At 34.9% G+C, this 23370-nt stretch overlaps 2 protein-coding genes across 2 annotated transcripts in view; one reads left to right on the plus strand and one right to left on the minus strand.

The window, feature by feature from the left end:
* The window catches only part of LOC136029082 (endoplasmic reticulum lectin 1-like), a gene marked incomplete in the record, with an annotated part of 524377 nt that overhangs the window by 200601 nt on the left and 300406 nt on the right, over nt 1-23370 (plus strand).
* LOC136029652 (sodium/calcium exchanger 1-like) overlaps nt 1-23370 on the minus strand; it is a 30194-nt gene that overhangs the window by 1998 nt on the left and 4826 nt on the right. The window contains exons 2-5 of the mRNA XM_065708153.1: nt 19389-19496; nt 16586-16744; nt 8152-8310; nt 342-513 (exon numbers count right to left, since the gene is read on the minus strand). Coding sequence (XP_065564225.1) covers nt 342-513; nt 8152-8310; nt 16586-16744; nt 19389-19496 — 598 coding nt within the window. The remainder of the gene's footprint in view (nt 1-341; nt 514-8151; nt 8311-16585; nt 16745-19388; nt 19497-23370) is intronic.

Genomic DNA, 23370 nt, shown 5'->3' on the forward strand with positions numbered 1-23370 from the left:
AGGTTATGGCAACACAAAACAAAAAAGAAAAATTCATTTTTAAATTATTGACATTACATAAACATAACTTCTTGTCGACATATTATATAACAAACATATTATTAACTTTCTGTTACATCTGGAACACGCTCATAATACGGTAATGAGCATAATATTACAATCTCTGAAATAAACTAAACTGCTGCATGCTTGCTATAATTTCTTTTCTTTTCTTGTTTAATATATTAATAGATCTTTTAGATTGAGATGCCGTAGCCCAAAAACAACAATCAACGGAAAGTATTTCAGTCTCTCGATCATGCGCTAGAGATTAGGCCTAACTTTTAGATTTTACTACTTACTTTCCAGGTGGGACAATGAATGCTCTACCATTGATAACATGTTTTACTGCTGCTATAGACCAAGCAATACCAATCCCAAGGAAGACATTTACGGCATTACTTCCAGTAACATTGCCAATTGAAGCATCGGCGTACTTGTCTTGTACAGCAGCTACCTTACTTGCAAAAGTATCTGTAAACGAAACATATAACTTTTACTAATTTTTTTTAACGGGATTATGTTTGTAACTACAGATGACAGACAAAGAAAAAGTTTATTGAATTGGATTAAATTCAATCAAATTTTTAGCAATTTTCTAAGCAAATTATCTGTGTTCCATTTGGGCTAATTATATCATACTACTATTTTTCTAGAATGCTAAAGTTCTTGATATCTGTGGGAATTTTTTAGTGTAGGTAAATGTAGAGGAAATGGTTTAGAAAATGGATAACGTATGGAACTTTAGAAATTATCCCGGAATGTATAAGAATGGGTACTTACGGTTTCATTTAAATTTGATTGAGATAAAGAACGTTTAACTAATCGATAAATCTGATCAAGTATTACCACATGTAATTTTTTAAGTGTGTTCCACTTATTCCATTTGTTTTCCTAGGCTCTATTCGACGTAGTTTACACAGTATATGGTAATGAGGCAGATGATGATGTTACAGTCAAAATAGTCATTTAAGTTATGAGGCTAGAAATGAAGGTGTTGATAGTTCGGAGATTAAGGGAGTGAAAATGGAAATATTATTGTAGCTGGAGTCGACAGAAACTATGGGTTGTGGGCAGAACTGCTAATTCTGCGCGTGATAGTCGTTTTGTTGGTAGTGGAGCTAGTGGTTGCGGTTGTGGGTGCGATTTTGCGGTTATATTGGTATTTTGTAGCTATGTAAGTTCATCTTTTGTCTGCAAAAAACTGAAACAAACAATCTGACAAACAAATTTCCCTGAGATGGACTTAAATGATAATCGCAAATATTACCCTTATAAGAAAAAATGTACTTATATGCTGTAGGACTTGTATGTGCATGTCAAACTACAAGGTATTTTAATGTCAAGTTCTTAGGACGATTGGCGATTGTGGTTTCTTAAATGTGTTGCCATGAAATGCATAACGAGATTTTTATACTTAGTAGGGCTTCTGTTGTCATGGTGAAATGTTGAAAATTGGATTGTTACAAATGAAGGTTTCTAATTTGCAAGCCAATGCCTTACTTGGCCTTCAGACAAATTAAGCTTTCTTTTTACTTTGGTCAATTTCTTGTTCTTGCAAAAGGGTATCATTTGAATAAGAATGTACATATGGTTATTTGAAAAGGAGTATTTGGGGAGGAGGGTCACAAGTTCGAAAAAATAAAAAAGACGGTTTGATAGCAATTTATACATTAAAAGGATCAGCTGTTTGTAATAATTCCAACCCGTAAATTTTATCAAGTTTCAGGTCACCCGTTAAAAGTTATGCTTTGCGAAAGTTTGTCTAATTTTCAAGATAGGAGGAAAAGATTTGGGTAGATTTATCTTAATGAGAATTACACCATCATCTTCATTATATTAGAGAACCCTTTTGCAGGGGCTTCAAGCCCTTATCTATAAGACTCAGAAATGCATATTTTTTCAATAAGGATGGTCGAGGATCCGTGTTTGTGTGTTTAATTTTTTTACTTAATTTTGCTTGCTTGTTTTTTTTTTTTTTAGGTAAAATGTCAGGAGAGAGGTCCCTGTAAAAAAAAAATATTTGCTCAAAGAGCTCCCCTTCAAGACTGAACAAAAAGGTAAAGAATACGGCATTGGACTTTACAGTCCCTACCGGCGGTGCTGATCTCAATTTCTTGGTCTTTCAGCCAGGAAGTGCAATAGGGGCTGGGGGCCAACCATCCTGTGCTTTCGCATACCCTTCCTGTTCACCTTCCTCAGCTTTCTTCAGGTACCCATTTAGAGTTGGGTCGCCTCTGACTGAGCTTACAGAGTCACGCCACTGACCCCGTCCCAAACCAAATAATTGGGTACACTAGGATTCGAACTTTCGCCCTCTCAGACAAAGGAGCCTAATTCAAGCGCACCAATCCACTCGGCTAGACTGAAAAAAGGGTGAACCTAAAGAACATTTTGATATTTTAGCCCCCTACTTCTGATAAATATTTGAAGGGTCAAGTTCTTCAAGAGAACATTATCACTCTCAATGCATTGTTATGTGAATATTAAACTTGAATCTGAAAACGGGGGTTGAAGGAGGGACTGGTAGTCACACTCATATTCAAGAGAACTTAAGATAAACAGAACTTTGCCCGACCGTTTAAATATCTAGCATTTTTTAAGTACCAAAAACTGGAACACCACAGAAAAGTGATAATTTTAACTTTCTGTTCAATAAAAGAACTATTTTGGCCCAAACACGGCCGAAAAGTCATCGAGTGAAAATTCCAAGAGCTAATGTAATGGCATTTATGCCGCCTCCCATTCTCTGTGATCACACTTGCGTTTGACCTACTTCTGGTCCCTAAACATTCATGTAGTCTATTTTATGTTGATTCCAGCCACCCTCCCTTTTTTATGATAATGTTTGAATTTTTGCCCTCAGTGTTTCATAACAAATGCTCAAACACAACGCCAATCGGAATGGGATATAAACAGGGCCATATCCAGGATTTTTGCTCGGGCGAAGGGATTTAAAAAACAAATCGAAAATACGTTTTTTACATTCTTATTTCGTTTTAACGATGGAAAAAAATTATTTAGGTGGGGGATCGATCCTCCCAACTCCTCCCTTGAATACGGCCTTGAAAAAAACAATTCCATAATGTCTTGAGAATGAAAGGACTTATTGATTCGGATTTCTTTTTTACAATGATTTTCTGTTTAATTGTTTAGAAAGGTGATTGATAAATAAATGTTATCATTCAATGACACAAAAAGGTTAAACGAGAATCATGATGCGTAAAATAGTGATTATTACCAAAAAAGGATAAAAATACTTGTTGGCCAAGAGATACTAAATGTTATGGATGTAGTGATAGCTGCAACCTAGTTCGGTGCAAATTATGGCCCATAGTGATGAAAAGTAGAAAAAAATATTGAATTTACAAACATTGATTAAGCAAAGCCATCTCTGAATTAATATCAATATTAGCTAAGAGATGGCTTCTGTTATTATAATCCAGCTCCATAATAACAAATAATCAGAAAAAATTGAGTGTTTCAAAAAGAACTGTCAAAAGATTTCCAGCCACTTATTCTGAGTTGCGTTCTGCGTAAGGGGTATTTAATAATGGAGTGGTGAGATCCAAATTTTTGAAAGTACTTAGCTGTGTTTGGACTAACGATGCTGCGATTTATTCTTTTTAAGAGCTTTTCAAAAATAAAAAGCAATGTTTGTAAGCATACTTTTTCAAACCTCGATTGGCATTAAATCAAAATTACAATCTGTATTTGTGCTTTTACCCACGGACGAAATACTACCACTACGACTAATAATAACTCATCGCAACACTCCAATCTCCAGCCACACAACCATGTTTTGCACAAATCAGGAACTAAAGGAGGCCTGACCTGGTTCATCTTTTATAGCCATTTGAAAGCAACGTAGAAAATAACAAGTTATGTTTTTTGTTTTTTTTATGGGGGGGGGGATCATTCCACTTGTTGAAAATGGCATCATATTTTAAAAAATTCACAAATGCTATTTTCAAAACTAAGCAGTGGACTAGCTATCCACCTCGAAGTGCAGAAATTATATTTCTTCACGGTAACACTATTTATTCTTTTTTTTTTTTTTACCAGAACTACTAGCAGCCTACTGGATGATCGACAATTTGTGTTTAAGACTCAGACTGACATCATTAGGACTTAGACAAAAAAAATGCCAATTTTGGATTTTTTTTTAAATTTTGCTGGGCTTATTTAAGGACAAGAAAACTTTGTAAAGCAGATGAAGCTTACTTTACTTTTGCAATTTTCAACAGCTTAAGAAAAAAAGAAACATAGACTACCTACCTCCATGCTTCAGTACATAAGCTATAGCTACGCCATGTTTGTTAGTTCCTTTGATTTGTCTAAAGCGTGCTTATCAAATTACTACATGCATAAATCCAAGATAGAATTATATTACAATAGTAAATAACAACATAAGACAGAAAGTGTGTACGTTTGTACGATACAATCAGTTTTAATAGATATTCAGTCAAAGTAAGCGTAAGATTATTCCCTATTGGTGCCCTTTTCTTTTCTTTATAGGCTAAGAGTGTTATGTTACTTTTGCTCAAAACAGGATAAGTCAGGATATTTTAAAAAGTTCTTGAAATTCCTTGAAATGAATGAAAAGAATAGATGCGAAAGAACGAGATTTACGCAAAAAGTATAGAATAAAATCAGTACGCAAGGTGGGATATGTGAACACTGTACCGTTACGCAAAATAAGATGTTGAAGATTGTTATTTTTTGTTGTTGAAGATAGTGTCAAGCTAACCTTAAGTGGGGTTCTGACATATTTGTCTATGATTAAGGCGCAGATGACAACGATGGTGTTGGTTTGTTGACAATTGCGGGGCCTCCGGCACGGCAAGACTCATGTGTTTTCATAAGTCTGGTAAGTGTTGGCTAGCTACAGTACTGAAGTCCCTCCGAAATGTTAAGGTTGTCGCTGAAAAAAACTAGTTCTCGAATTCCCAAAAATCTTAGTACTTCCCAGTATTTTCCCGAAAATCAGAATTCGTTTTTCCTCAAAACGAATTAAAAGCTTTCCGCCAATATCGACGGAACTCTTTTTAGTTTTGTTTTCTTACATCTATAAATGATTTTATTAATCAAAATATAGTTTGTCATAACAAACAAAATAATAAATAAATAAAGTGCATATAAATATTTTTCGTCAATCCAGCAACCTCCGGCTTCGGATTGTCCGATCAATAACAACTTAATATATATCACTGACTGAAAACTTAACAATGAAACGGTATTGGTAGCTTTTGATTTTCTAGAATGGTGTATCGTCATGGGAAGGGGGAAATGCCAGCGCTAGAGACTTTTTCTAGGTGAAAGGATATTGGAGCCCAAATATTTGCACTATGAGGAGCAAGTGTCCTTATATATATATATCGAAGTATGCGTTTCTCGATGTATTCCTAAAATATAGTTTCTGGGCCTTCTTTTTTTGGGGGGAGGAGTTGCTTGTGTACAGCTATGACTGATTGGGCAATAAAAAACACTTGGGTTTTGTTACATGGTCACATTTACATATATCTAGGCTGATATTTAATATTTATTTGGGTGGTTACTGGTAAATTTTCAATGTTGATAGTGGTGTTTACCTTATTTTCTTAATTAATAAACTCTTTATTAAGCATTAAACTATATCCGTAAATCGGTGTGCCCGCATTTGAAATAAGGTGTAAAATTATAAAAGATAGATAAAGCGCTTCCTTAGCCATTGCTGGCATAGTGAGCAACAAAGTTGCGTTTCAGGTGCTTTATTATTGTTATTATTATAAAAGTTAACTGAATTATTAAACAGCTTTGGCTCTCAGAACTTTTTATTGGCCGTATTGTTCATAATAATTATTACTACTATCAAACCGTTCGTGGTAACAAACTGTAGTAAGGAGCGACCCGGCTCAATAGTAAACAAAACTGTAAAAAACGGAATTTTGATACTAATAGATACATCAAACGAATTAAATTTTCATGTTGATTTTAAATATGTAAGTTTCATCAAATTTAGTCGTACTCATCAAAAGTTACCAGCCTGAGAAAATTTACCTTATTTTAGAAAATAGGGGGAAACATTCAGCGTATCGGGGAACCCTACTGTAGAAGTTTCAAGCTCCTATCTACAAAATGTGGAACTTTTACGGGTGCGTGTTTATTTGTTTGTTTGTTGGTTGTTTTTTTTCCCAGGGGTGATCGTATCGACCAAGTGGTCTTATAATGTCGCGAGAGGGCTCATTATAATGGAAATTAAAAGTTCTAGTGTCCTTTTTAAGTGACCAAAAAAACTGGAGGGCACCTAGGCCTCCTCCCACGATAATTTTTTCCCGAAGTCAACGGATCATAATTTTGAGATAACCGTTTTGTTCAGCATATTCCAAAAGCATTATAACTATGTCTTTGGGGCTGGCATACTCCCCCACAGTCCCCGGGGGAAGGGCTGAAAGTTACAAACTTTGACCAGTGTTTACATACAGTAATGGTTATTGGGAAGTGTACAGACCTTTTCAGGGGGACTTTTTGGTTGGGGGGTTGTGGGGAGGGGGCTAATTGGGAGGATCTTCCCTTGGAAGAATTTGTCATGGGGGAAGAGAAATTCTAAGAATGGGGCGCAGGACCTTCAAGTATTATAAAAAAAAAACAATGAAAAAATAATAATGAAAAAAAAATTCAACTGAAAGTAAGGAGCAGCATTAAAACTTAAAACGAACAGAGACTATTACGCACAGAAGGGGTTCATCTCCTCCTAAATACCTCCTCATTACGCTAAAGTATTTTTTAGTAATTTTAAGTATTTATTCTATGGCCTTTGTGATTCAGGGGTCATTCTTAAGGAATTGGGACAAAATTAAAGCTTTAGTGTAAAGAGCGAGGTATTAACGAGGGGGCAAACCCACTCATATACATAATAAAAATATACGAATATAGAAGTTCGTCACGTAAGTTATTTCGTAAGGCAAGTCTATTTTTTACTAATAAAAATGTTCGTTAAAAATTAAAAGTTCTAGTTGCCTTTTTAAGTAACCGAAAAATTGAAGGGCAACTAGGCCTCCTCCCCCACACCTTTTTCTCAAAATCGTCCGATCAAAACTAAGAGAAAGCCATTTAGCAAAACAAAATTAATTAATACGCAAATTTCGTTTTAATTATTCATGTGCGGAGAGTTGTTTATTGTTTTATAAAGTAAAATTGGGAGAAAAAGTCAAACTTTAGCGTAAAGAGCGGAGCGTTGAAGAGGGAATAGCCCCTTTCATCCACGGAGTAATTTCTGTTCGTTTTAAGTTTTAATGTCACTCCTTACTTTCAGTTAAAAAAACTTGTTTTTTTAAATTTAATTATAATAAAAGTTAACTGAACTAATAAACAGCTTTGGCTTTCAGAACTTTTTATTGGCCGTATAATTCATTATCATTATTATTATTATTATTATAAAAGTTAGCTGAATTAATAAACAGCTTTGGCTCTAAGAACTTTTTATTGGCCGTATTGTTCATAATAATTATTATTATTATTATTTTTATAAAAGTTAACTGAATTAATAAACAGCTTTGGCTCTCAGAACTTTTTATTGGCCGAATTGTTCATAATTATTATTATTGTTATTATTACAATAAAAGTTAACTGAATTAATAAACAGGTTTGGCTGTCAGAACTTTTTATTGGCCGTATTGTTCACAATTCACTGTTTGGCAAGTTAGTCAAAGTAATTTCTATATATCTTGTACCAAAAACAGATATGCAGGAGCTAAGTCCTTCTTCTTGTAGCTATTATTTTGAAACCATACAATTGAACACGAATAAAAATGAAAAATGATAAATAACGGTTTAGTTTGCAAACGATGAGAGAAACCAGAAAATATAATAATTCGTCGTTGTGTATTTTCATTGCGTCATTCGCAATTAGTCTTAAATAGTTATATATTCGCAAATAGCTATATAGGTGGTATTTTTGTTACATTTCGAGCTTGGCTTTTAAACGAATTCATTTTTATGTTCATATTTTATTCGCTGAAAAAGATTTGTCTTTAATCATGTTTTTTTTTGCGTAACGGTACCAAATTGAGAAAGAATAATATTTAAAAAGAAATAATGGTTTCAAGGGCCTTTTGTGTCCTCTGTACTGACCTGGAACTGAAGTTCCAAGAGCAACGAATGCAATAGCTGTTATAGAGTCTTTTAAACCGACAGAACAGCCGAATGCAGATGCTACATCGCCTATAACTGCTGTTAGTATGCCAATCCAAATTATTGCTACGCAGAAACACAGCCATCCACCAAAACGATCTGAAACAGTTTTCTTACTAAAATTGATATATATCCATTTAATAACCAAAGTCCATTTCCTTCGAAAGAGGTGGTCACTGGTGCTAGCTTAGATTAGCCCCATAGTAGTATGCCCCTCTACTTTCAAATACACACATAGGGGGTACAACGTAGCTACTAATCCCTCAAGACGCCACTACGCACACCTGCACAATACTATAGCACACCTGTAAGGGTATAGTACACCTTCGTCATAGGGTTTGCTTGTTACACAATAGGGTTAGTTTACTTTTGGTTGTGATGTAATAGGGAATTTTTTTTCGAGACGTGGGTGCATGTTACGTAATAGTGAATGTTTTCTTTGAGACGTAAAAGTCAGTTACATAATAGGGAATGTTTACTTTAGTTGCTACGTAATAGGGTTTGGTTATTACATCATAGTTTTTTATTGTTACGTAACAGGACATTTTATAGCCCTAGTCAAGCGGGGGATATTTATTAATACATTTTTCTTCAAGATTTTTTTTCAAGATGTTTCAAGACATTCCAAGACGTTTATTAAGACATTATTCTTCAGGATGTTTTTCAAGACGGTTTAAGACATTCCAAGACGTTTTTTAAGACATTTTTCTTTTGAACGTTTTTCAAGATGTTTCAAGACATTTCAAACATTTTTAATGCAATTTTATTCAAGGTGTTTTACAAGACATTTCAAGACGTTTTATAAGAAACTTCTCTTCAAGACGTTTTTCAAGACATTTCAAGATGTTTTTAAGGCATTTTTCTTCAAGGCGTTTACTTCATGATTTCTTTAGTTTTTAAGTAATAGGGAATGTTCACTAGTGTTATATCCTGGAACAAGTAATCTAAAGAATTAATGCTTTTGTACAAAGATAAACAAATAAAGCCATGAATTAAAGAAAGGTGGGAACCATACCAGAGGAGAGGGCTGATATTAGAGATAAATTTAAGCCATATTAAGAGATATTTCTGCGAAGTTTTAATGAAAATGCATCGTTTCTAATCTTCTACTAGACATACCTGCAAGAAAGAGACACGTTTTTGCATTCGGTTATTTCTGAGAGGTCTTAATGAAAATGCCACCTTTCTTTGAACCAAAACTATGCATATTCACGCCACCCTGACAGTATATGGTTGGATCAACCCCTAACAATCAATTACAGAGGGGGGAGTTTATTAGAGAAAATTTCAACCTTATTAAAAGTTATTTCTGAGGGAGTTATTTCTTAATGAAACTGCCTCGTTTTTTTGACTTGGTGTTGGATTTAATTCCCCCCACCAGCCAAAAAATTCTTTTTACACCTCCCACCTAAACCTTAAGTTCGAAAACATGTTAGTCCAAGCAATTCACGCCACCGTGGCAATATTTGGCTAGCCCATGGCATCCTGTTGACACACTAGCATTCTTAAGACATTTTGTAGATATTTCTTTGTTAATAATCATGCGTTAAATCTATTGACCCATGTTTTTGGAAACCATCCTAAACGTGACACACCATCTTAATTCATGCCACCGTGTCACACTATGACTGGATCGTTTGGTCCCCTCTAGCACCCCTCATAATTCCTAAGAAATTTTCCAGATATCTTACTATTAAATTAATGCATTAATTCCATTGGTTCATGTTTTTTGCATGTCATCCCTCTGTGATTCACTATCTTAATCCACGCCACCATTCCACACTATTACTGGCCTTTCTGGCACTCTCTGGCAGCCTCTAATCAATTCTAAGACATTTTACAGATATTTTCATGATATGATTGAATTCCAATGCTTCATGTTTTCGCAACCCAACAAGTTTTCGACTGGGCCCTCTGGCCCCCTTTAGCACCCCTTCATCATTCCTAAAACATTTTCCAGAAATTTTTTTAATAAAGATCATGCATTAAATCCAATGGTTCAAGTTTTCGCGAGTCATCCCCAACGTGATAAACCATGTCAATTCACAACACTGTGCCATACTATTGCTGTCCCTATGGCACCCTCTGGCAAACCTTCATCATTCCTAAGAAATTTTTCAGATATTTTTTGTTAGAAAGTAGACATTAAATCCATTGGTTCGTGTTTTTGCAACCCTCCCCGCTACGTGATATACCATGTCAGTTCACTCCCCCGTGCCACACTATTATTGGCCCTCTGGCACCCTATAGCAACCCCTCGTTATTCTTAAGACATTTTCCGGATATTTTCATGACAAAAATTTGATTTAAATCCAATGCTTCATATTTCTTGAACTCAACCCTCCGTGTTACACCAAGTCAATTCACGCTATCATGCCACACTATGACTATGCCCTTTGGTATCCCCCTAGTATCCCCTCATCATTCCCATGGCATTTTCAAGATATTTATTGTTAAAAATCATACATCAAATCAAATAAATTATGTTTAAAATTATATTTTGTACCCCCAACGTGATACAGTCGGTCATTTCACACCACTGCGCCACACTAATACTGTGCCTCTGACATCCTCTGACGCCCCCTCATCATTCCTAAGGCATTTACAGATATTTTCTTGTTAAAAATCATACATGAAATCCATTTGAACAAATCCATTTGAAATCCCGTCATCGTGCCAAACTATGACTGGGCCCTCTGATTCCAATCAAATTGGCTCCTTTAAAATATCAATGATGGAATTATATATGATAGAGCAGCGCTGCATATGGTATTGCTTGTATACAATTTTAATACTTGCATGCATATAGGTATTTTGTTTGATTGAAACTCCCCTTAAATACTCCCTAAGAGTTCCACCTTAATACCCTTAGTGCCAATAGTAACAGTAACCGTGGTAGTAGTATCAATAGTATACACATAGTGTCTTCTGGTTAGTTGAAAACCCGCCACAACTTACCCTAAAGGTCTAACTTCATGGCGTAAGCTGTTCTTGAGATATTGCTTTGTCACATTTTTGACAATCTACATGCTCATACTTCGTTTTGATTAAGTTCAACAACTGCATAAATATTCCTTGAAAGCTTCAACTTACCACCCGTAGCCTGTGCAGTAGCAATAGTTGTAGTAGATTTAATATCATTAGTAGCAGTAGGCTACACCGATGTATATTGAGTGAATAACTTGAATCTCGTCTGAACTGTTGCAAAGATCGACTTGATGAAAATTCAGTCACTGGCCAACAAAACGAAATAAAGTGTTTATACATGTTGGATTATTTGGGCTAAGATGAATCATTGGCAAGAATATCATGGAAACAAACTAGGAAATCAGAACGAACTATGAGCATGCAGATTGTCAAAAGGGTGGCAAAATAACATGTTGAGAACGGCTTTCACTATAAACTTAGACCTTTCAAGGTAAGTTTTAGCGAATTTGACTAGTCAGAAGAACCTATGTGTATACTATTGATACTCAGAACGAACGAACTAAGGTAGAGGAACCTAAGGATTTTAAGGTGAAACTTTTAGGAAACGTTTAAGGGGATATTCAATTAAACGAAAAAACTATATGTATGCAAGTATTAAAAGGGTACATGAGCAATATTTTAAACAGCGCTGCTCTATCATAGCTAGTAACTTCATTGATATTTTGAAGGATTTAATTTGAGAGGAGCCACAGAGCCAAGTCATAGTTTGGCACGGTGGTGTGAACTTAAACGGTGTATCATATTGGGGCTGGGTTGCAAAAGTATGAACCAATGAATTCAGTGTAAGATATTTAACGAGAAAATAACCGGAAAATGTCTTAGGAATGATAAGGGGAAGCCAGAGGGACAGTAATAGTGTAGCGCAGTGGTGTGAATTAACATGGTGTAGCACATGGGTTTGGCTTGCGAAAACATGAACCATTAGATTTAATGCATTATATTTAACAAAAAAATATATTGAAAATGTCTTAGGAATGATGAGGGGGGATAGAGGGTGTCAGAGGGCCTAGTCATAGTGTGACAATGTGTTGTGAATTAACATGGTGTTTCACGGAGGGTTGAGTTGCGAAAACATGAAGCATTGGATTTAAATCATATTTTGATCATGAAAGTATCTAGAAAGTGTCTTAGAAATGATGAAAGGTGCCAAAGGGGCCAGTAATAGTGTTGCAAGTTGGCTTCAATTGAGATGGTATATCATGGAGGGAGGCTTGTGAAAAACATGAACAAATGGGCTTAATGCATAATTTTTAATATGAAAATATTTGGAAAATGTCTTAGAATTGATGAGAGGTGCTAAAGGGTGCCAGAGGACCCAGTCATAGTGTAGTATCGTGGCTTGAATTGAGATGGTTCCTCGCGTTCAGGATGGCTTGCGAAAACATGAAACAATAGATTTAATTCATGATATTTAACAAGAAAATATCTGGAAAATGTCTGTAATAATGTGTACAATAATGTGTACCACCTGGATGCCATGAGCCAGCCAAATATGGCTACGGTGGCGTGAATTACTTGGACTAACATGTTCTACAGCTGAAAGTCAAGGTAGGAGGTGTTAAGAGAATTTTTCATTTGGCGAGGGGACTGAAATCGAACACTTAGTCGAAGAAATAAGGTATTTTCATTAAGACCTCTCAGAAATAACTCTTAATAAGGTTTAAATTTATAGCTCATAATTACCCTCCCCCCTCTAGAATTGAATGCTAAGAGGCGAACCAACCACATATTGTCACGGTGGCATGAATATGCATAGACTAGGCTCTAAAGAACGTGGCATTTTCATTAAGACCTTTCAGAAATATCTCTTAATATGGCTTAAATTAATCTCTAATATCAGCCCTCCCATCTGGACTTAGCGACGAAGACCACACTGCCTTTCCATAACAAACAAATACAACGTAGAGACAGTAGGGAATTTTTTTTTCAAGACAGTGGAAATTTCCACTGTCTTGAAAAAAATTTTCCCTATTTTGTCTACGTTGTATTTGTTTGTCATCTGGAATTGATTGCTAGGTTTCCTATCTTTCTTTGATTCATAGTTCTTTTTGCTTATATTTTATCCTTTATAGGTTTTCTTCACGTTTGGTTTTTCCTTTATTGCGTTTTAATTACTTTTTTCTGTGTTTTAATAGTGCTAGTAAATGTGTTTTTATTTAATTTGTATGCACAAAAGCCTTAATTCTTTAGATTACTTATTTAAGGATAAAACTTCAATAAGTTTCACTAATGGAGTTTAAGCATCTTGTAGTCTATGCACATAGATATGCTTCTTCAAGATCGCCACTAATATAATTGCTAAATTCTGTGTATTGAGGAGGAAAAGAAAGACTATTTATCATGAATGAAGGTTTACCATATTCTAACCATTATGATACCCTCATTTTTGTTTCATCTTTGATAACACATTCAAGTTCCAATAGAGTAAAAAGACCCAGTTACTAAAAAATGCATTATGAACAAGCCCCAATATTATTTGATAACAATCTCTAAAGCACTACTTAAAATGCAGGTGCGTATCAAATGTAAAAATTTCTCGTAATCAATTTTGTCCTCCTTATGTCAATTATTGAAACCATATGGGAACTCATTTAACCATTCTTGTATGTAAGAACAGGGGATTCTCCTTGCGTGCAAAAGGTTATCAAGTAGAATGTATTATCCGAATCAAAATATTATGAAAGGTTTGCTGGTCCAGAGGGTTAAGGCTCATGTCTGGTGATTAAGAAAATATATATTAGTCCTAATGTGGACAAAAATCTTAAGATTATAAAGTTTACCTAAGAAACACGTCTTGAAAGATAAATTTCTAAATATATTATGAAACACCCTTGTGTGCAACATTGTTACCTAACATCTGACGTATTTGTCCCCCTCAGTTACAAGCAGGGAATCCGAACAAGCCCTGAAGAAACAAGTTACATATGAATGCGTCATCCTTAACACTGTTAAAAATTCCCTATTACGTAAGAATTAAAATGAAGAAAAATGTCTTGTAAAAAAATTCCTTAAAACGTCTTGAAACGTCTGATACGTCTTGATGTAAAAAAGTCTTAAAAACGTCTTGAAAAGTTTTGAAACTTGTTGACAAACGTTTTGAAGAAAAGTGTCTTAAAAATGCTATAAAATATCTTGAAACGTCGTGAAAAACGTCTTGAAAAAAATGTCTTAATAAACGTCTTGGAATGTCTTGAAACGTCTTATAAGCATATTGAAGAAAAATGTCAAAAATAATTCCTCTGCTTCACTAGTAAACTCTAACACGTCCTATTATGTAACAATAAAAAGAAAACTATGGTATAACAAACAAACCCTATTACGTAACAAATTCCTATTCCTGCAATTCCTACAAAGTAAACATTTCCTATTATGTAAACAACACTTGTGTTTTGAAGAAATCATACCCTTTTACATAACATGCATCTGCGTCTCGAAGAAAACATTCTCTATTACATAACACCCAAAAGCGAACAAACCCTATTGTGTAACAAGCAAACCCTATGACGTAGTTTCTCTAAACCGTTACAAGTATAATATAGTATTGTGTAGGCTCATGTAATAATATCTTGAGGGACTAGTGGCTCCGTTTATATAACCCTATGTATGCGTTCAAAATCAGAGGGGTGCTACTACTCCCTATGCGCAAATTAGTTGAGATTAGTCCCTTAATTTTGTATCATCATCAGTAATCTTAAAATTGTATGAATAAGATGCTGCACTGTTCAGCAAATAATGAGAAGAGAACTCTCTTTTGTTAAGCAGAGTTTAATTTAAAAATTTCTCATAAAGAGTTAATGTTCGGTCACAGTTAATAGTTAAATTTTTGGAAAAGTAATGACGATGATGAGGAACAAGGAACAAATGCAAACTCACCCGCACATCGGAGCTAAACTAGAATATGCTCAATTGTGAATTGTGTCCCGAGTTGTTGAAAATTTCTCGGAAATGTCGACTCAAGGTTATTATATATGTAATATATGCACTACACAAACCGACTCTTAAGTAACCTGTTTCCAAGAAGTGGTTTGCCTTTCAGGATTAGCTAGTGGAAAACGCATTGCAAAAAGAGACATTGGTGTTGATTTCTTTGCAGAGAAAGTAGGCCTTTTCCCCTGATAAACCGGATTTTAAGTTCATAGTAGGGATTGTAAATATGCCATGTCATTGACAATCCCAACCATGAAAATATTGTTCCACTGGCAATAAGACTTAGATTGTGAATTGTACAACATCACTTGAAAAACTTGTGGATTTTGCCGAGTCTTGGGTCGGGTTCATAAATTTTGCTGTTCCACAGTTTTCATTTTGATAAGTCGTTTTTATAAACGTTATTATCCCGCTTATAATTCAGAATCTAGTTTCAAAAATCATATTTGTCAGGGGAAAAGACCTTTAATGTAGGTAACAGTTCAGCCAGACTGAAAAATGCACGATTTGCAGAACGAAAATGCAAAAAGTCAGTTCATAAATAACGTTTGAATAAATCTCGCCATCGTGTCATGGTAGCAAATATTTGAGGAAAGTATCATTGACCCATTTTCATTTTTTACAAACATTAACAAAATAATCAAAATAGTCCTCTGAGCTATATAACTTGATACTGGCATTTGCTATAACTGGCTCGAAAAATAAATCATCGCTCATCTTGTTGTTGCAATGTCTCTGGGAATAGAGGTGTATTCAAATACAAGTTTAGTGTCTGAAATTGAAAAATTTTGGTCTTTGAGCACTTTTTCAGGTCTTTTCACATGCTACTTAAAAGCTCAAATTGCACAGCTTAAGTTTAAGTTTCTGAGTTATGAGTTTTTCTTAGACGAACAAAAAACTGATTTTCTACTAATAAAGCTTGAAGTGTCAACATTTTCATCTTATGTGTTCAAAGGAGCTTTAACATGAATGTTTACGTAGGATCTCATATCAAAGCTTGGTTAAATATCAGAGTCTAAGCATGACATCTAGCGAGAGAGGCACGTAAACACCGCTTTATGGACAATATATAGTGATCATCACACTTAAAGCTTATAATCTATCCTATTACTGCTTTTTATTGAAGCTTTGTGAAAGACAGGTGAACTTAACAGGCGTATTGTAATTAAAGTCTTTCAGATAACGGTGTGTTTTTAATCCTTAGTATTGTTATATTGTAAATATTTACTACCAAAACAACATCACTTTGGCGTAACCATGAAAATACAGCTATGAAATAATTCATAGCTGTTCCTATCATTAAGTTATGCAGAATCAGTTAAGAACATAAAAAATCTTTGTTATAATTTATATATTTACTTTTGTATTGAACTAGAAGCACAATTTTCAGTCTGGCTGACTTTTGAATAAATTGCAGTCAAGCAATTAATTTCACGACGCGAAATTTTTCTCCGCTAACCTGGAATACTTGTTCCTAAGGCCACAAAAGCTATGGCAGTTACAGCATCTTTCAGTCCGATCGTACAACCAAAGTGCGAAGCACAATCTCCAATAATGGCTGTTAGAACTCCATTTAGAAGCATGGATACGGTGAAACACCAGTAACCATCGCTAAGATCTGAAAGAGCATATTAATATAGAAAAAGAATAAATTACTGAAACGAACATAGTCAGTGAATCAGCCAATGAGCAGTAAATGAATCAGACTTTTATTGTTTCTATTAATCAGAATGTGCAATATATTTTGCAAGAAAAAAAGAAGAAAAAACGAAGAAACCAAAAAGACAAAATTAAAGGAGGAATATTTACAATAAGTGAAAACAAAGCAGATATTTCGGGAAAGACTTCTGCTAAGCCGTTTTCAGCACTGATATATATATATATATATATATATATATATATATATATATATATATATATATATATATATATATATATATATATATATATATCTATATATATAAAAATAAGTTGTCTGTCTGTCTGTCTGTGGATCAGGTGACGTCATGTTTCTGTGTCTACTGACGTCATGAAATTAGTTGTCGTCATTTTTGCTATGACGGTGACGTCATTTATGGTATTTAAGACATTTGTTCACGGAAAAATGTTTAATTGTAAAATGACTGAAGAACCTACAATGGCAACAGCCGAGGAAGCTGCTCAAAGAGTTTATGCCAAAAAACTTGCTGCTGATATAGAAAGTAAGAAAAGAAAGCGTTCCGAGGAATCACAAGAACAGCAAGAAAACAGGCTTGCGGCTAAAGAACGCAAAACCGCGTAGTTAGATGAAAATCCACCTGGACAGCGAGAGTCAAAACATATCAAAACTGAAAATGATAGCGATGATGATTGGGTTTGGGATTTTGACTTGGATAAGGTCATCAATGCCTACCAGATTTAAGTTAAAAAAAACAAAGGTTCGTCGATATGTACTTCATAGTGACGCTGAAAAATAAAGAAGAAAAAGAAAACTGAAAAAAGAAAAAAGGTAAAAAACTAAAAAGAAATAAAAAGAAAAAACACTCAAAGAGAAATTACAGACCGGGACACAAATGACGACCGAGACAGAGGGAATATAAGTGACGACCGGGAACCTCAAAGAGAAATTACAGACTGGGACACCCGGACACAAATCACGACCGGGACACAGGGAATATAAATGACGACCGGGACACAGGGACACAACTACAACGGGGACGCCGGGGGCACAGGCGGGATATATAAATGACGACCGGGACACAGGGATTGTTCGAATAGAAATTACAGACCGGGACACCGGGACACAAATGACGACCGGGACACCGGGACACAGGGAATATAAATGACGACCAGGACACTCAAAGAGAAATTACAAACTGGGACACCGGGACACAAATGACGACCGGGACACAGGGAATATAAATGACGACCGGGACACAGGGACACATCATTAGAATAATGAGGTATAGATCTGAATACGGATTGTTTTTCCCATGGACAATTATATGTTGCATGTTCAAGAGTCAGTAAACCTGACAATCTATTTATATGCACAGACAATGGGACAGCGAAGAATGTTGTATATTCGCATGTTTTACGTAGTTAAAAACATATATTTATATCTATCTCTATTCACAGGTGGGACACAGGGACACAACTACAATGGCGCGTAACTAATATGGCGCGTAACGACTTACGCGCGCGGGGGGGCTTGGGGGGGCGCGAAGCGCCCCACCAACTAAGTGTTGGGGTGGCGCGAAGCGCCACCCCAACTGCTAGTATATATATATATATATATATATATATATATATATATATATATATATATATATATATATATATATATAAATAAATAAAAATGTACTGTCCGTCTGTCCGTCACTAAGTATGACGTCAATATATAAAAAAAACTATGTAAAAAAAACTTAAAGGAATAAAAAACTATCTTCTATAAAAAAAAAATGAAAAAAACTAAAAGAAAACTAAAAAAAAAAACTAAAAAGAAAGCAGGGCACGGCCCAGCCGTGCCGTGCTGGGTGGCAAAGCCACCGGGACCCAGCTAGTATATATATATATATATATCTTTGTTTGTTTGTATTTTATTCCTCTTGACTTTTTTGCTTTGTTGTTTTTATTTGAAATCAGAAAAGTTTTACTTTTTATGTGTAAATGACTGTTTCTCTACACCTGTATTAAGTCAATATGCGTCGAGACAACTATTTGATCTATTTTCTTATAATAATCAACTAAATTCCTAACATAAATATAAAATACTTTGGGTGTCCTTTTTTCATCTGGGTTACAATTCGATTTCTTCTCCTAGCCATATGATAAGAAATAATGTTTCTATGTCGTTTTTTGCCTCTTTGTTTTATATGGAAGCCAAAATGTTAATTTTTACATTATAAACAGCATTGAAGCATATGATTGGGAAAATGTAAAGTACTCATATTGTATAAATCATGAATTCAGTCAAAAGTATATATACAAGAAAATAGTAAACATACATACACAGTACATTTAATGGTAATGTAAATATACATACACAGTAATGGTTAAATCAGACAGAATTAGGCTTCGCATGTAAAACGACAATTGTCTGGCCCATTCATCAGTTTACACTTTAAAAGAAAGTTGAAAACAAAGTTGAATCCATGATAAAAAAGTTGTTTTTACAGCCGAAGACTTTGCAAAAAGAATAAAAAAAGAGGTGAATTTATCCCGTTGAGTTTGTTTCATTTTAATTGTTACTCTTCTAATTTAGAAAGTTTTGCTTTTCTTACCTGTTGGTGGAACAAATGCAAATAGCACTTTCCAGAATAAGGTAAGAAAATGTAGAACATAATCAGTGCAAGATGGAGATTCTCCTTCTCCATTTTCATCATCGTTATCTGGAAAGTAAAAAAAAGGAATGATTGAACGGCTGAGTGGAAAAGGGGCAGCATTTCTTAAATAAATTTCTTAAGAAAATGAATGTATAATTTATGATTAAACTAACTACTCCAAGAAAGAAATGTATTTTCAGTCGCGTCTATCAAATTCAATGGGGACAGTTTAATCATGGCTAAATTAATGATGATGAATGTTATTCTCTCTTAACTCAACATTTATAAAGCATAAAGTCAACGCTTTATATAACCGAAGCTTTTTCTGCCTTTCTTAAGGAAAACCGACAGAAACAAAGCCTACTGGGTTCCAAATTAGCCAATTAGAAGACTGAATGGCAAAATCCTACAGTATTCAGAAAAAATGGACATTTCAGATTTTTATTTTTACTTTTGCCCTTGCCCCTTTCAGAAGATTATTTGTGTTGTGCCCTTTCTTTTATAGGGGTTGTGGTTCAGCAGAATTTTTATTTTTTTTCCTGGAACCGTGTAGAAGAATGAGATGTACAATTAAAAAAAAAACCTCCTATAGCTAAACTTTTAAAGCAAAACTTTAAGGATGAATACAGCTTCAATCGAGTCAATTAAATTCCCGCAATGCAATTCTCACCATAAGCTAATAGAGTTATCATCATCACTAGCATTTTTCAAGCTTGTATATTGATAGTAAATTCATATAAATGTTTTTGGAGGCGGGCTGAAAATTTTAAGAAACAACGATTTTAATATTTTTCAATATTTGTGAAACGCTATTATATTTTCCTACATCCCAGTTTCTCTTATATTCTCATTATTAAACCAGAAATATTTTTGTTTTTCTTTTCAAATTATAGCAATTAAATGAAACGAAAGAAGAAAGAGGGAATAATAGTCATAAATACCTCTTGAAAAATTCTGGGAAAATGTTAAATCCATAAGAAATGGGAAATTTGTATGACTGGATTATTTATAACAATAACTTTAATGATTCTTTCTTTCTTTTTTTAACTTGTTTTTTAACAATCTTTGTTCATATCATTGACTTAAATAATTTCTTAGACCAGCACTGCTTTTCCATTTACAAAAAATTAAGAGAGACAAGTGGGCTTAATTTAAATAAAGCGGTGGAACAAAGCAGTGGAATCCAAATCTTAATAAATTTGTAAGACAGAGAAATCTCACGATGAAGAAAATAAACGGGCCAGTAGAAGGAATATATAAAACTAAAGCGACGCGGATATTTCGCCTATGCGAAACAAGGCGTTTTCAAGGCTAAGGAAACAAAGATAAAAATAAAATAGCCTAAAATCAAGGAAAATTCGAAACCAAGGAATAAACAATAAATCTATATATATAAAAATAAGTTGTTTTTTTGTGTGTTGACTGACGTCATGCATGTTTGTCGACTGACGTTATTGTAAGGATTGAGCATTATGTCGTCATGAAGTTGTTTTTCGACTGACATCATGTTTGTCGATTGACGAAATTACAGACCGGGACACCGGGACACAAATGACGACCGGGACACCAGGACAGAGGGAATATAAATGAATACCGGGACACTCAGAGAGAAATTACAGACTGGGACACCGGGACACAAATAACGACCAGGACACAGGGAATATAAATGACGGCCGGGACACAGGGACACAACTACAACGGGGACGCCGGGGGACACAGGGGGGATATATAAATGACGACGGGGACACAGGGAATGCTCGATTAGCAATCGCCATCAACAAAGCTCAATGACGACCGGGACACAGGGAATATAAATGACGACCGGGACACTCAAAGAGAAATTACAGACTGGGACACCGGGACACAAATGACGACCGGGGCACAGGGAATATAAATGGACACAGGATATAAATGACGACTGGGACACTCAAAGAGAAATTACAGACCGGGACACCGAGACACAAATGACGACCGGGACACCGGGACACAGGGAATATAAATGACGACCGGGACACTCAAAGAAAAATTACAGACTGGGACACCGGGACACAAATGACGACCGGGACACAGGGAATATAAATGACGACCGGGACACAGGGACACAACTACAATGGGGATGCCGGGGGCATAGGGGGATATATAAATGACGACGGGGACACAGGGTATGTTCGATTAGCAATCACCATCAACAAAGCTCAAGGGCAATCATTAGAATAATGAGGTATAGATCTGAATACGGATGGTTTTTCCCATGGACAATTATATGTTGCATGTTCTAGAGTCGGTAAACCTGACAATCTATTTATATGCACTGACAATGGGACAGTATACTGACAATGGCACGAAGCACCACCCCAACAGCTAGTATCTATATATACAACTGCTGTGACTGAGTGCTGCAGAAGCTAAATAGAGTTGTTTCATTGAGAACACTAAAGCGACTGAATAGAAAAAAAAGTGACTGACAAAAGAAAGAACTGCAATAAGAACAAATTGAAACGAAAATTCATCTTTAGGGAAATCTTTTGAAGCTAAGAAGAGCATAGGAGCTACTAAATTGTAAAATTTCACCTTTTAATAGTGAACAGAGATTTCAAAGTTGAAAATTTTATTGGCAAATCGTTAGCTGTACAAGTCAGAACTGCCCTTTCATGTCATCCAAAAAATCTAATAGGCTACAAGTCTTGAAGTTCTTATGCAAAAAATATAGTTAACTACAATTACTACTACTACTACTACTATTAACAACTTACTGCAGCCCAAAGGCCGCCTGATGCTAATACAGCTAGGCACTCTCCTCCTCCATCCTCTATAGTTTAACCATTTTTAATATCCAAATTTTCAATTACGAACAGTAAAAACTGAATGTGAGTTCTTGTTAAAACTGAGTTTTGGCACTAGTTGAACCTTAGCATTAATAAATTTATAATTGCCTTTAAAAGGCCTTTGTAAATGGCCCTTTAAACTTCATTGTAGTAATCTATTGATCCAATGATAGTTATCTAGTAATGTTAGTAAGGTAGTAATCTGAAACGCAGATATCCAATATCGAGCGACATCCACTAAAAGGATGATCCAGCGATTACATCCAATACAAACATCCAATACAATTTTACAAACTCATTAGACTTAATTGTTTCTTTGGCAATACGCTCCCATGGAAAGATCTCCTTACAGAAATCATTCCAAAATAGTGCTTTGAAATCCCTTGAAGGTTGTGCTAATCGTGATAGAAATGACAATTTTCGAAAATAGTGGCATATCAGTAAGATCGATGACAACTTAAGTTCTGCTATATATATATATATATATATATATATATATATATATATATATATATATATATATATATATATATATATATATATATATATATATTGGTAAAATTATAAATCAGAGGTTTTTTAAAACCTTGTAAAGTTATAAAAATTTTGATATGTTTCCTATACAATCTTTTAGGCATCACAAGCAAGGCTGCATCCAAGGGGTTATCTGGTTTGAAGCAATTCCCCCACAATTTTAGTTTGACTCGTAAAAACGTAAAAAAATGCATGTAAACAAATTTTTTATGCGTTTTAAACATTGCTTTTGTTACCTCCTTCCCCGAACAAAAATCCTGCATACGCTCTTTCTCTTACACGCACTCTCAGCCTGTTTATTTAACGATTTGGTCTTTTCCTTTTGAAAATGACATTTAACAGGATGGTGAATGTGGTCCACGAGCATCATGGTCATTTTAAAAATGGAACGCCACAAAAGTAAAGTATCAGTATTGTGGGCCAGAGCACTTGCACACTGTCAATACACATATGCATGCAATGTGGGTATTAAAAATGAGCCAGAAGTGCCAAATTTAAATGAAGGGATACAGAAAACAAATTCTTCTACAACTAGCCCACTACTTGATTGGCAGTCTCTCTACATTCTTTCGTGCACATCT

The sequence above is a fragment of the Artemia franciscana genome, chromosome 7 (genome assembly GCF_032884065.1).
Source record: "Artemia franciscana chromosome 7, ASM3288406v1, whole genome shotgun sequence".
Taxonomy (NCBI): Eukaryota; Metazoa; Arthropoda; class Branchiopoda; order Anostraca; family Artemiidae; genus Artemia; species Artemia franciscana.